Source organism: Patiria miniata, unplaced genomic scaffold, assembly GCF_015706575.1.
Source record: "Patiria miniata isolate m_02_andy unplaced genomic scaffold, ASM1570657v1 HiC_scaffold_2, whole genome shotgun sequence".
Lineage (NCBI taxonomy): Eukaryota > Metazoa > Echinodermata > Asteroidea > Valvatida > Asterinidae > Patiria > Patiria miniata.
Genome location: NW_024037058.1, coordinates 4808414 through 4822049, shown reverse-complemented (window position 1 = coordinate 4822049; position 13636 = coordinate 4808414). Strand labels below are relative to the sequence as shown.

The 13636-nt window shown below is 39.0% G+C and overlaps 1 protein-coding gene across 1 annotated transcript in view; it reads right to left on the bottom strand.

Moving 5' to 3' along the window:
- Positions 1-13636, bottom strand: part of LOC119726124 (sodium- and chloride-dependent GABA transporter 1-like) — a 60328-nt gene that overhangs the window by 21904 nt on the left and 24788 nt on the right. Inside the window, exons 4-6 of the mRNA XM_038197733.1 lie at positions 10358-10586; positions 6760-6892; positions 5666-5800 (exon numbers count right to left, since the gene is read on the bottom strand). Coding sequence (XP_038053661.1) covers positions 5666-5800; positions 6760-6892; positions 10358-10586 — 497 coding nt within the window. The remainder of the gene's footprint in view (positions 1-5665; positions 5801-6759; positions 6893-10357; positions 10587-13636) is intronic.

The window sequence follows — 13636 nt, the reverse complement described above, 5'->3', positions numbered from 1 at the left end:
TTGAGCGGTAAAAAGTACGACAGGCTGGCTGGCCATGCACGAGTGGAAGCTGTCTTCGACAACCAGCCGGCTGTACGTGATACTGCTGCATGCCATGAAGAATAAAAATGATATTCAAATGTGTATTTAATGTACTGGTACAAGAAAACATCTGTTGCTGAAATGAATTATCAATTAAGAAAGTCATTAACAAACCGAAAGCACGTCCCACGAAAATATACCGCACCGAGCGGTAAATAGTACGACAGGCGGGCCGCCGGCCGGCTATGCGCGAGTGGATTAGCTGTCTTCGACAACCGGCCGGCTGTACGTGATACTGCTGCATGCCATACTGCATGCATTCCCAATGGACCACACCATTTGTGGTTATAAAGGGGTGTGCTTTCTTGGGAACAATAATGACCAATATTTTAGCTGTTTAAAAAAGAAAAGAAAAAAAAAGACAACTAATACTTTTTATGGAGCTCAAAACATTTCTTTAGTTGATAATCAGTTGTTCAATGTCACAATATATATTTTTTTTCTTGAAATGTATTCGAGAATGATGTAAAACTCAAAACAGGGGCTAAATCACCCCTTACGAAATTAAAGGATTCGTCCATTAAAATGTCAGCATCGTGTTGACTGTTTTTAAAGAAAAGTTATGATTGAAACTTGAATTTTTGACATTAATACTCGTTAGTAATCGCAACAATTTGATAAGTTTTGTTGTTAAAACGGACCTTATATTCTTAGGACAAAGAAAGATTTGTAGCGCTCCAGTCAGACGACACATGGGTGGGTTGCATACTCTCTCAAGTGCTGCGGGAAAAAGTTGTCAATCGCCGGTGCGGCTGCCGGGCCATGCACCAACTTTTAGGTCGGAGACCGGAGGGGCCAGTCGGCAGCAATTCCCATTGTTTATATTCCTCACAAGTTGATTTACCCGATCATATATCGGGTAGGGCGTAGTGTTGGGGATGAAAATGTGGGGAGTTAAATGTAAATGGGGGATATAGTTGAGACGACATGCAGTTATAGAAAAGCAATTTCTGTGGTGTGATCTGAGGCAATTTCTGACCACTAAAACCAATTTCAGCAAAAGATCATCTTTTAAAGTTTTGAGTTTGGAGTAATTGAATCAGCTATACATGAATTCTGAGCAATAGAATCATTATTGTAGGCTACAATTTTTATTCGGGGAAGAAAAAGTGTGGGGGGACCAAACAATGTCCCCCCGCTTTAAAATGTGGGTGGAGGGAGATCATCAATTTCCATATAATTTGTTTGTAAGAGTATCGACTGTAAATGGTTTGATATAACTTTTGTGGCCCTTTTTTATAGCTTTCGTAGCGTAAATGGAACTGGTTCAGAGCATTTTGACTAGAATTTGGAGGTCTTACAAAATTTGAACCGCTGCGGCCGGTGTGGCTTATACGCCGGTGCGGCTTATACGCCGACTGCAAATCTTTGCGTGCTGCGGCTTATACTCCGCGCGGCTTATATTCCGAAAATTACGGTACTTGTTTACCTTATTAAGATGTCAAATTCAGTTCTGCGATTCATTCTGCACGTGACAAAATTGAAAACTTGTCCTGAAAGTGACACAGGTGACTGCAGCATCGATTGGCGCCATTTGCATGGACTTGCAGCCTTTTCAGGAAATTAACACACAATGAGCTTCATACATGTAACCTCTCAAGTCTCTGCAAAGGAAGTTGCTGAAACGTCTGGGTCACGAGCAGGATGTGCCTTGAATCTAGTCAAAATAGTTACTTTTGTTGGCGTTGGGAGAGTAGCCCTCGGGTATAATGACATCATACTTTGTTTGCACGTGCACTTGCCTATGGGAGCCATGAGGGGGATCGACACCGTTCCCAACTCCCATAAGAAAGCACACATGAACGCAAAACACAATGTCATGTATGTGTAAGGCAGGGTGACTGTTTTAGCCGATTTTCAGTTAACTTTGACAGATTTTTTGTTAAAAAAAGGAGTTTGACAGAAAATTTGACAGAATATAAATTTTTGGCAGATTTCTGGCAGAATTCTGCAAAAATGGTTATTTACAGAAAAAATATTTGTTTTAAAAATCTTCAATCTTTTCAAACAAACCCTTGCATAAATGGGACAGGTTGGCTGGTCTAGGCACTGAGGTTCACTGGGAACCGGATTTACGCCGCAACTGCGTTTTGCCTGAAATTTTACGCAATAATCTTATAACATCTTTATGTGACTAAATTGTTAAAAATGTAATTTGAACCTTAATTAAGGCAGTACTACGAATCTGCATGTGATATTAAGGGCTTTTAGTGTATTTCGAGGAAATCTGGGGAATTTGGCAGATTTTTGATAAATCTGACAGATTTTTGAAGCGCATTTAGCAGAATTTTGCCATGACCTTACGGTCACTCTGGTGTGAGGTCTATTGGGGAAGATTGTTCAGTACGAAATCCATCAAAGAAAAACAGAATTAAGTTTATCTCTCAATTTTTACCCCTAGCATCAGATATCACTGTACGAGGAAGTCTGCACTAACTGGGAGATTTTGGGCAAGTTAATTTTTAGGAATTCCAGTTGAGAAACATAGACAGAAAAAAGTTTTCTTCATTTTAAAACCTGAAAAAAAAAATCCCCAAAATGTGTAACAAGCGTTGAATTTTTATTACAAAGTGTTGGTAGCAAGACAAGTACCAGTTAGGCATATGGGATACTGCAGGTAACATTGTAAACATTTAGGTTTAGTCACAGTGTTTAGTCATTAATTTAGACTTGCAGGGATGGTCGCACCACTCGACGACACACTCACAATGCTGGCAAGACGAGTTTAGACCCAAGCACTTCAACATCTGGAGGGTTAGGTCACTTCGGCCACCGCTTCAACTCTTTTTTTTTTTGCCCCTCTTCCTACAAAGTGGTCATAATCATTAACTTACTTGTCTGAACAAGAACGAATATTTTTGGGATGGTCCATGAACTGTACTGTTCGTGCTTTTGTCAATAAACATGCACTCAGACAATGCAATGGAGCCAATTTGTCATGCACATTATCAGTGTCAATTTCAAAACTGGGTCAGACAAACTGATAAACGTAGAAAAACTATTGACATTTTAGAGACAAGGGAAGAAAGGTGACTAAATAGCAAAAAATGGGAATACACAGAGAATCTGAACAGCTGTTTATCTGTTCATCTCGCGACAGGCACCGAGTTGTTCCGAAAATGAAAAAAAAAAAACCTTTAAAGACTTCATTGCTGCTTGCCGCAATGCAAATGCATTTTGCATTTTTGAAAAAAGGCCACCTTCAAATTTGCTTTTTGGTGGTGGCAAGGTGGTGGGGGGAGGGGTGTTGGTTGTGGGGATACAGTGAGTTTTAAAAAGAATTAAAACTGACTGAAAATGACGTTCAGAACCATCCAGAGTGTTGAGTGCTCGAGCAGAGTTTAGCTTCAGTTTATTAGCCCTATTTATCTGTTTAGCATCTAACGTTTAGACTTGCAGGGATGTGCAAAATTACGGTGGAATATGTCTTACCCCTGTGCGGTAAAACAAGAGCAGAAGAAGAAACGGTGTAAAGCAATTTAACTACATCATGAAAAGTAATGAGAGACACATCACATTGGTTATTTTATATCATTTTTAAAAAATAATAAAACGGTCGCAGTGACCAATCAGGGATAACCACAATATAATACACACAAGGGTGACAGCCAATCAATACACAGAGAAGTTCAAAGGTGTCCTGTGATTGGTCAGTGCAGAGGCACACGCTGACAAACTTCTGGGATCACTCCATTACCTTCAGGGGGAGGAAATGTCGGTTAATTTGTGAGGCTGATGCCCCTCCACACTGCATGTTTTTACCTCTGTATAAAAACCAATATGCGAACACTGTACATGTGTACTTCAAAACACACATACGGTTGACACTCTTCAAATGCAGTAATGTACACGGAATGTATATGTATGTACATGTACAATGTACATGTACAAGTACATACATGTATAACTGTATTTACACATTTTAATGTAACAAGACACTTCATAAAATGGTCATGGACACTTTCGCACACAATCAAAATTCCTATGCCGTAGCATGACAGATTATTAATTACCCCTCTGCAAAATTGCACACATGTACACGCAGTTCAATAGTTCTGCCAGTAAAATGGGTCCCAAATGGTTCTTTTGCAATGGGGGTTCCTTCTCTATTGTGAGGACGTGAGGACATGGGACAATTGGCAATATACCAACTTTAGAAATGGTTCCTTTGTAATTTTGATTACACTGGATAGTGGATTGAAAGTGTGTGCAACTTGAACCGTGAATGCCTCCAGTCAAATATTTTTTTTCAAAGGCTATTATTGCATCTTTGTACATTTTGTGCATGTACATGATGTACACCCATGCTGGCCATTACTGGCCTGTATGCCTGATGGGCCCAATTTCCAAATGACAACCATTTTCTTACACTGTTGTGGGATGAGTCATAAACGAAAGAAAGGAGGAAAAATGTGATGAATTTACATTTGAGAACTAATTACAGGTTGAACTTCTTTGTAAATCACACAGTTTTCACACACAATGAAAATCATTCAGAAAAAAATTAGGAGTATAAAATGAGGATCATATTTTTTACTAATTAAAGAAACACAGCGAACAAGACAAAATGTGACATGTAAAAATATTAACACAAAACTTTCACACATGTAATTTTCAAGGGTGGGAGCAATAGTCAAATTAAAATAGAAAAGAAATGCTTACAACAGAATTCTTGGAATAACAAAAATTAAAATGCCAGTTTCAACCCAAGGTCATTCTTACACAGCTGCAAAACAACATTGTTAGCAGAGTTTGTCATAAACCAAGTCACAAATGTCTAGGGGTAAAAAAACAACATTTTTTGAATAAATGCAAATAATTGCAAGACAAAATTGTACATGTACACTGTAGGGCCCAATTTCATGGAGATGGCAGGGCAGAAAAAATCTTGCTTAGAAAATTTTATTTATTGTAAATTCTGTATGAATTCATGTAGCAAAAGAAAACTGTGAACCAGTACATATCTACAGAAGTAAAATTCACTGATTTTTCACTGATGTTCTGATCTTGCTAAAACAAACATTTTTGCGCATAAAGCATTTTTGTGCAAGAAAAAGTATAACTGGTCAGGCCCAATTTTTCAAAACTGTAACTGTTAAAAATCATTGTTGGGCAAATTACATGAATAACAGTTACATACATTTACATGTGTAACAGTTACATGTGTAACAGTTACATGTGTAACGGTTACATGTGTAACGGTTACATGTGTAACGGTTACATGTGTAACGGTTACATGTGTAACGGTTACATGTGTAACAGTTACATGTGTAACAGTTACATGTGTAACAGTTACATGTGTAACAGTTACATGTGTAACAGTTACATGTGTAACAGTTACATGTGTAACAGTTACATGTATAACGGTTACATGTATAACGGTTACAGTATAAAAGTAACATGTATTTATTTATTTATTTTAATTATGCAAATTTGTTCGCTCTGCACCTCTGTGAAATTGGCCCCTGACTCAAGTTGCTCCACTCTCTCAAAAATGGTGGCCCTTTTAACAATCTTTAGCAGACCAAACATGGAGGCAACTGAAAAATAAAGAAATGTACTCAGACGAGTCAAAGACACTCACGTTAACATCCAACAGCTGTTCCCACTTCGGGATGAACAGGAACTTGATTCCTTCGAGTGAGCCCTCCAAGAGCAAACCGTTGATGAAGAGCACCAGCAGAACAAGGTAGGGGAAGGTGGCAGTGAAGTAGACAATCTGGGTGGGGAAAAATCAACGACCGAGGGGTGGGGAGAAAAAAAGAGGGAGGGGCTAGGCGATCAGAGACTGGGGATCTTTGAAGGAAGTATTTTTAGTTCTGTGCTTAAATGTAACTTAATTTAACCCTAACCCCCACGGGGTATTCTCTGGGCACCCTGCCAAATGCAACAGAATACAGTGAATACATGCCAGTCTTGGTACAAATGCAACAGAATGCAACAGAATGCAAAAGAATGCAAGGGTGGAATGCATCATCCAGATCTGGAGACTGCTAGATGCAACAACTTGCAACAACTTTTTACGATAGATGCATTCTGTTGCATTTAGCAGGGTTAGGGTTGAAACGTCTGGTGTTTTCGAAGAAACCGTTGTCTTTATGCATGTATATCAAAGTGTTACCTACCAAATAGTAGGCCTTTAACATGTAAATGTACATGTACATGTATAAGGAGGGACTCCATTTGAGCCAACAGATATTTTGATTTCAGACAGGTAAACTTTACATGTAGGTATGATTTTCTAATGACGAAACTCTACAGTTATTCTGAACTACTGCAAAAATTCATCATTAATGTAGAGTTGAGCCTCGTAATTGTTTCAAATGTTGAACTTTATTCAAATATTAGAAAGAATTTTTTTTTTGGGGGGGGGAGCATGACTCTAGTCTAGAATTCCAGTCAGAAACTGATATTAATGATTCCTGAATAGGAGCAAAGCACAATGTACAATAACACCAAAAGGTAACCAGTTTCATTGTGTTCATCCGATGGGCTTGTTACAAATATCATCCCCCCACCTCAAGTTGTAAGTAGCTCCACCCCCACACCCTCAATACACCTTGCCAGATTTCTTCAGTCCCTATGTATACTGTATTCATCTGATGGGCTTAGTTACAAATATCATCGACCTTTGACCTCTCAAACTTCCTCCCCCCCTCCAAAGCCACCGAAACAAACCTTGCCGGAGGTCTTCAGTCCCTTGAAGAGGCACAAGTACACAACGACCCAGGCCGCGAAGAGCAGGCCCAACAGTTCCCAGCGCATCTCCCCAGCGTTACCGATGCCGTCGCTGATTTGCAGCACGCGATGGCTGGTTAGAGACACAAAAAAAAGAGAGGCAAGGTGAAAAACACAGATTATCTTTCACTGTTCATTTCCTGTACATGTAGATCAAAGCCACAGAGATGAGCCCTTGATTTTTTTTTTTTATGTATCTTAAAATTGGTTATGCGGCTATCATGCACACAACTGTATGCATGTACCATGCGCTCTTAAATTTGAGATGAGGGTTATTTGAAAAAAACTTTTCGTTCAAGGTGCAAAGAGTGTGCACACCTATAGATACACCCATGTTTGTTTTACATACGCTATGTGGACATTCCTTTGTTTTTGTGTAGTTAGGAAAACTCGGTACAAAATATAACTTTACTTAAAACTGTGAAAACTCTTTCAACCCCCAATTTTTTTGGATTTCCTTGAATGTTTCTCTTCATTCTGCGACAGATAACCCTAACCCCAAAATGCCTCTAAACCTGTTTTCCAGAGAGGGCGAAATGTTATGTGGACACGGCTTAATAGTCCACATAACGTCAACACAAACTACATAATGTGGACATCTTTTGTTCACATGTCCAAATAGTGACTACATGCGTTTGTTTATGGTGTAAATCGAGAACACACGTGTGCAACATCATCGTTGAATCGAGGACAGGAACCAAACCGAGGACGACTTCCATTAGAAAACGTGTAAACAACCAAGGAGAGCTGTTGCGAACAAGTTTAAGTACAAACAAAGGAGAAAGGAAGAGGAACAAATGAAAATGCTTGATTTACACCATAAACAAACATGTTAGTACGCACGATCATGGTGTCACCACTGTATGTTCTAAATGTACATAATGTGTACGTAGTGCGGCAGGGGATTTAAAGATTCTAATGCACCCTCCCTTTAAAAAAAAAGAAGAAAAAAAGCCAAACCTGTACTACACTGTACGTCTACATGAACATGTATGGAAATAATTGTAAAAGATGCCTAGAATGTACTAGTACAATGTATATCCAAGTTTGTGTCAAAATCACACGTACATTGTAGTGCCCCGCAGTAAAATTTTCTACATTCCACAAAAAAACAATTTTAAGAATTGAAATTTGTTTTGCTATGCCGCAGTTGCTTTATGAATGGTGACCAAAATCTTCTGGCACATCAGCTGCTTTCTCTGTTGGAATTTAGTCAAAACAACATAGTCCCATCTGTTGGAGAGATCTTCAGAAATGACGAAGGCAACAAAATAGCAACCAAGTTTGTTATTAACATGACAACCATAAATTAATACACATCCAATATGGTTCTGATCTTACAGAATGCTTTTCATGATAAACTGTATGCTGTCATGGATTTTCAACTGAACTTTTGCAAGCAGTATGTTTCACTTGTATTTTGTAACTAACACTGGTGTATAAAATTGAACTCCGTTGCATGGCCAGTTTTGATGATATTGGATGGCTTTGAGGGGAATACCAGAATATATTGCACAAGCTTCGACTTTCGAAATATTGTTATAGCGAGTGCAATATATTCTGGTGTCCCCTGAAAAAAATAAGCCATCTTATATTATTCTTATTATTTATATCAGGCTGACGTGATCTGCAAGAAAAGAAATTCATGACACTTTATCCTCATTTCTCAAATTTTGTTGAAATTATTGTTTGCTAATCGACGTTTTTGGTTGTTGACAACAGTGAGTGTATACCCTGCTGCGCGCTGTGTGTACGTCTGATGGTACCGCGTGCTACGCTCTGTTGACTGGTTGAAAACTGTGACTTTCTACGCTCTTGACCAAGTGGGAACCAGTGAAATTTGTTAAAATGCCCAGATGAGGACAACATCAAAAATAATACCGTCCGCATCCGGATACTTTTACTGACATATGTTGGAGTCATCTGGGTACTTTTTTACGCAAGCATACAATACGCTATTAATTTTTTTACAACTGGAAACCTGATATAAATAATCATTTCTGATATTGTAAACACAGTTGAGAAAAGACACAGGCAAAATATCCGAGGGAAAATAAGGTTAAATTCCTTTGTGAATGGAGGGGTTTGAAGATGTCATTTTCAAATCTCTATCCAAATGACAACACAAACAGAACGGAGGAAAGAACATTTATTAGAATATTGCTTGGTAAATTCATTTCAAGGTCAAGGGAGTAAAATCAAGGTCCGGTAGAGACTAGAGAGGGGGTTATCAAGATGGACTTGGAACATCTTCATGCAAACTTGACAACACACACTTTTAACAGAGAAAAGAAATTTTAGCAGAACAAATGATCCCAAGGGCATCAATCGCTTCTCAAAAGTAAGGGAACATACATATACATGTACCTTAATCAGAACTAATGCAAACATGAAGCCCTAACGGCTCGGGGTCGGGGCCTGCTTAAGGGAAGGGGAAAATTTGGTTTCTAGACTCTCTGTGGTGCGATCTGAGGCAACTTTTAACTTGTCCCCTCCCCCGTCCCCCATCCATTGACACCCATGATTGATCCCAAGTTCGAGGAAGTACATTGTAAAATCAAGATCGGGTTGCACTTTGCTTTTGAAATTGTGGGTCAGTCAGGTGATTGTGGAATGGTTAGGCAACATGCAGCTGTTGTCAATAAAAACTGGAGCACTGCTGTTGGAGGTAATATTACAGCAATTGTGAAATGCCTGAATGTAAACATGTACGCACGTGGAACACACATACATATATGTAGGAAAAAGGAAAAGTGAAAGAGGAAATTGAATGGAACGGTGTGCACGCTATGATCCTGATTACAAGGAAGTAAACAGTAGAATACTCAAAAGTGAAAACAAAACCAATTGAATGCACTTCCACTGCTGCAGATTTGGATTTTAACATAATGAAAGATGTACTGTAAGGGGTGAGGGGTTCAATAATATACAATCTTACATATTGCTGTATGATTTAAAATGCATTGGTTAATTGATTTTTTTTGGGGGGGGGGAGGGGGAATGGGGGAGGGCGATGGACACCAACTGACACGTAAGTGGTATTCTCTGTACTCTGTATCCCTAGGGAGCTGAGATGGTATTTTGAATGTTTAATTGGCTCAATGATCAGGGGTAATAATACTACAAAGCGCTTTGATCTTCGTTAATAAGTGCTACCGTATATAAGAACCTGTTATTGTTATATTGTTAAACATGTACTTCAAACTTGAATGAAGAATTGTATAAATTGATCTGTGCATCACATGAATGCAGTAACCTGCAGATTACAATGTTGACTTTATACATACAATTTAAAAGTGGACATGCTGGGTGCTGGTCTTTCATTTGCTTAGTTTTCCCTCATTTTTGCAGGGCAAGAAGGACCCAGCTTACGGTCCTCTGAGTCACTGAATGACCGACTGGGTTATGTCCTAAACTTGGAAATTTGGATCCAACTTGACCAGGCAAGCCAACTCTTTTTTGCTTTGTTTCTTGTTAGTATTTGTCGGGGGAGTATTCTTCTCTATGTTAATTTTCTTAAAGAGGACTAAGAGCTCACTTGAAGTATTCCTCAGTTGAGGAGACGGTGTCGTTTGGCTTAACGGTGCCGTTCAGATTCTGGTAGTCATCGTGGGAGAAGCAGTCAGGCGTGTTCCACCAGTTGCCGCACGAGTCCCAGGGCAGCTCGCTCTGCATGGAGGCAAACAGGTAGAAGAGGGCCCAGGCTATGATGACGTTGTAGTAGGTGGTCAGGACAAAGGAGATCATGACGGTGGCCAGTCCAGTGCCTGCAACCAAAACCAGGGAAAATTTCAATACAGCCAACAATTTGATGTTTGATTTTCTAACAGTCAACAAATTGACGTTTGATTTTCTATTAACGTTCATATATGGGCAATTTCAGCGGAAAGGAAGTGTAATGTCCGTGACAGAGCGAATAACTACATTGTATGAAATATCTAATTAATGATTCAGAGAATGATCAATATACATTTTTAGGTTAATTCACTTAACTCTTAACAGCTCTCTGTCACGAACATTACATGTACATGTACATAACACTGGAGTTGAACCTTTCACAACAAATAGCAACTTTACGTGAAAACAAAAGTTTAACCATTGATTGACTATCTTCGCTAAATCACATGCGAGTCAACCATACTTGGACTAGTCTATTACATGTACGTCTGGTCAATACATGTACCTATAGATGTGTTTAGGATTAGTCTACAATAGCAATCCATCACAATAGGGTGCACAAAAGGGTGTAGTTAATATGTTTTATGCAGGTTCACATTATTGCACACCCCAAATACTCCCCTCAAAAAAAAGGGGGGGGGGTCCCCTCAAAAAAAGAGGGGGGGGGGGTATCCTCTCTCTCTTTACAACCTCCTGTTTTCACATTGCAAAAAAAACTTACATCAATCAACCGTTTTACAAGAGCTGTCCAGTGACCATTGATTTTCTGTTCTGACAATTAATTAATAAAGACTGTGCCAAGGAGCTGAATCGAGATTTTGCATTATGTTGAGTGGATTCATGACTGCAAGCCACAACCACTTCAGTGAGGGCACGTCCTGTCTCCCTTTTGTTCAACATTAGGGCCGTTTGTCTACATTACTCCCTATCATGATTTACTAGGAACCATACCCATCCTGGTAAATTCCAACACCATATGGGAAACTGTGCACACATATTTCTGACTTAGTTTCTGGGGGTGTGCCAACCCAATGTAAAAGTTTAGGGGTACTGTACCCATCCTGACAGATTCCAACAAAACATGCTGTTAGAGTTTGATGGGTTGAGTTCTGTTAGGGTTAAAGTGCTGGATTTGGGCAAATCTGCAATTATCCTAAGCTTTGGGTTTTCACTTGTTCAATCAAATGAATTAATAGATAACAACTGTACACACACATTTGTATTTCATGGCTGTTAATATCTTACTCTTACTGTCAGGTACTTTCTATTACAAAATAACAACGGCGGGAAATTTGAGACAATGGAGACATCAGGAAGTACCGGTAGGTCTGATCAATCTAGGCTTGTTTTGGTTTTGCCAGGAAACAATGACTACGGATTCTTCATGAACAAATGTATCGTCACGCTGACATACTATGTACCGGTATGTTTCAACGGAAAGTTATGTTTGTTTTCCTTATTTGAATACCAACAGGGAAGTTATTGTAGGGAAGAGTTTCAGTTGATAATTTTTTTCCACTGAACACTATCCAGAACAATACCATTTTATCAGTCCATGTGAACAATGTGTACATTTTGTATGCATCATTACGCTAACATATGTTTCTACAGAAAGTTACGTTTGTTTTCCTTATTTGAAAACGAACAGGGAATTTATTGTAGGGAAGAGTCTCAGTTGATACTTTTTTCCACTGAAAACAATCAAGAACAATGCCATTTTATCAGTCCATGTGAACAATGTACATTTAATCATTGATGCATACAAACCCTGTGATATCATTAAACTGGCCATACATATAATAAATTCGCTATGTGTAAATGAATGTATGAATGTTTGTGACATGTGTAACATTCAAAATGATTTCTGTTCGTTAGACAAATCTCAAAGTTATAGAAGTCATAACTGAATGTACTTTGTCAAAGTCTGCCTGAATTGGAGAAATTTAACCCTCCTGCTATCTGAGCAGTCAGACAATTATAAAATAAATCCTCTTCCCCTGCCATGCCTTTTACACAGGCTAGTCACCAACAGTATTGATCCTATTTCAAGCAAGCACTGTGACTAGTCAAATTTAGTCAACAGATGTTATCAATCACCTACAGTCAAAGCATAGCTGTATAACGTTACATAGACAGTCACAGCCAGTCAATCATGGTTTATGTAAGCTGGGAGCTCTTAACTGTTGAAAACAGTCACTTGATTGATTTTGACTGAAAGGACAAGGTGGCACAGAATGTATGTTCGCATAGGAGGTCGAGTATTCTGGAAGTTCGCTAGTAACAATACATCCCCATTCCTCACAAAACCCAACAAGGACTTCCTTGTTACAAATGTAAGTCACTTATTTTGGGTTGAACAATATGAGTGAAAAGTGCAAGTCCACTAAACTTTCATGCGCATAAAAGAAAGGAACTGCTCCAATAAATCTTTACAGTTTATTTTCAAAGGCATCTTTCTCCACACCGGTACCGACCAGCCATAAACAGTTGCATTGTTTTCTTCTGAAAAGTTCAGCAGTGGGTTGTTCATGCATGAAGCTCACATATAACCTGAAATGGGTTATGTCCTTGACTCAACTGGGCTGTGCATGGGAATCTCCTACTCGAGAACCATGAGTACCTGACCACTGATGTCAGCCACTGATGTCTTTGGTGGGGAATTTTCAAAATAAAATCCAGGCTACATCGAAAACCAAAACATATTTCACGTTTATGTACATTTTAATACACGAAACAGATGCTCAGGAAAGTTGCAGTTTACACGGTACAGCTATGCAAAGCCATTCAGATAACTTCTGGAATTTGAACTTTGGGGTTGGGTTTCTTGTACGGGTGATTTACTACTTAGTAGGTACATGTACATGTACCTTCCTCACTCTTGCAAAATCCAACATCACACATGGTAAATTCAGGCACCCGTGTTTAACAATGGAACTGCCAAAATGAATGAATCCCCCTTCTCCCCCAAAGTATTTTTGTTGTGGGCCACCCTGTGGGGTACCCACATTAACTGAATAAAAAAAAAAGTTAAAATATGACCAACTTGAAGCGCTTGAGGGAAGGCAATTTATTCATTGATTGTTGCTGTTGTCAGATGTTGTATTGTCCATGGTATTTTACACCCCCATCCCTTTTCTGG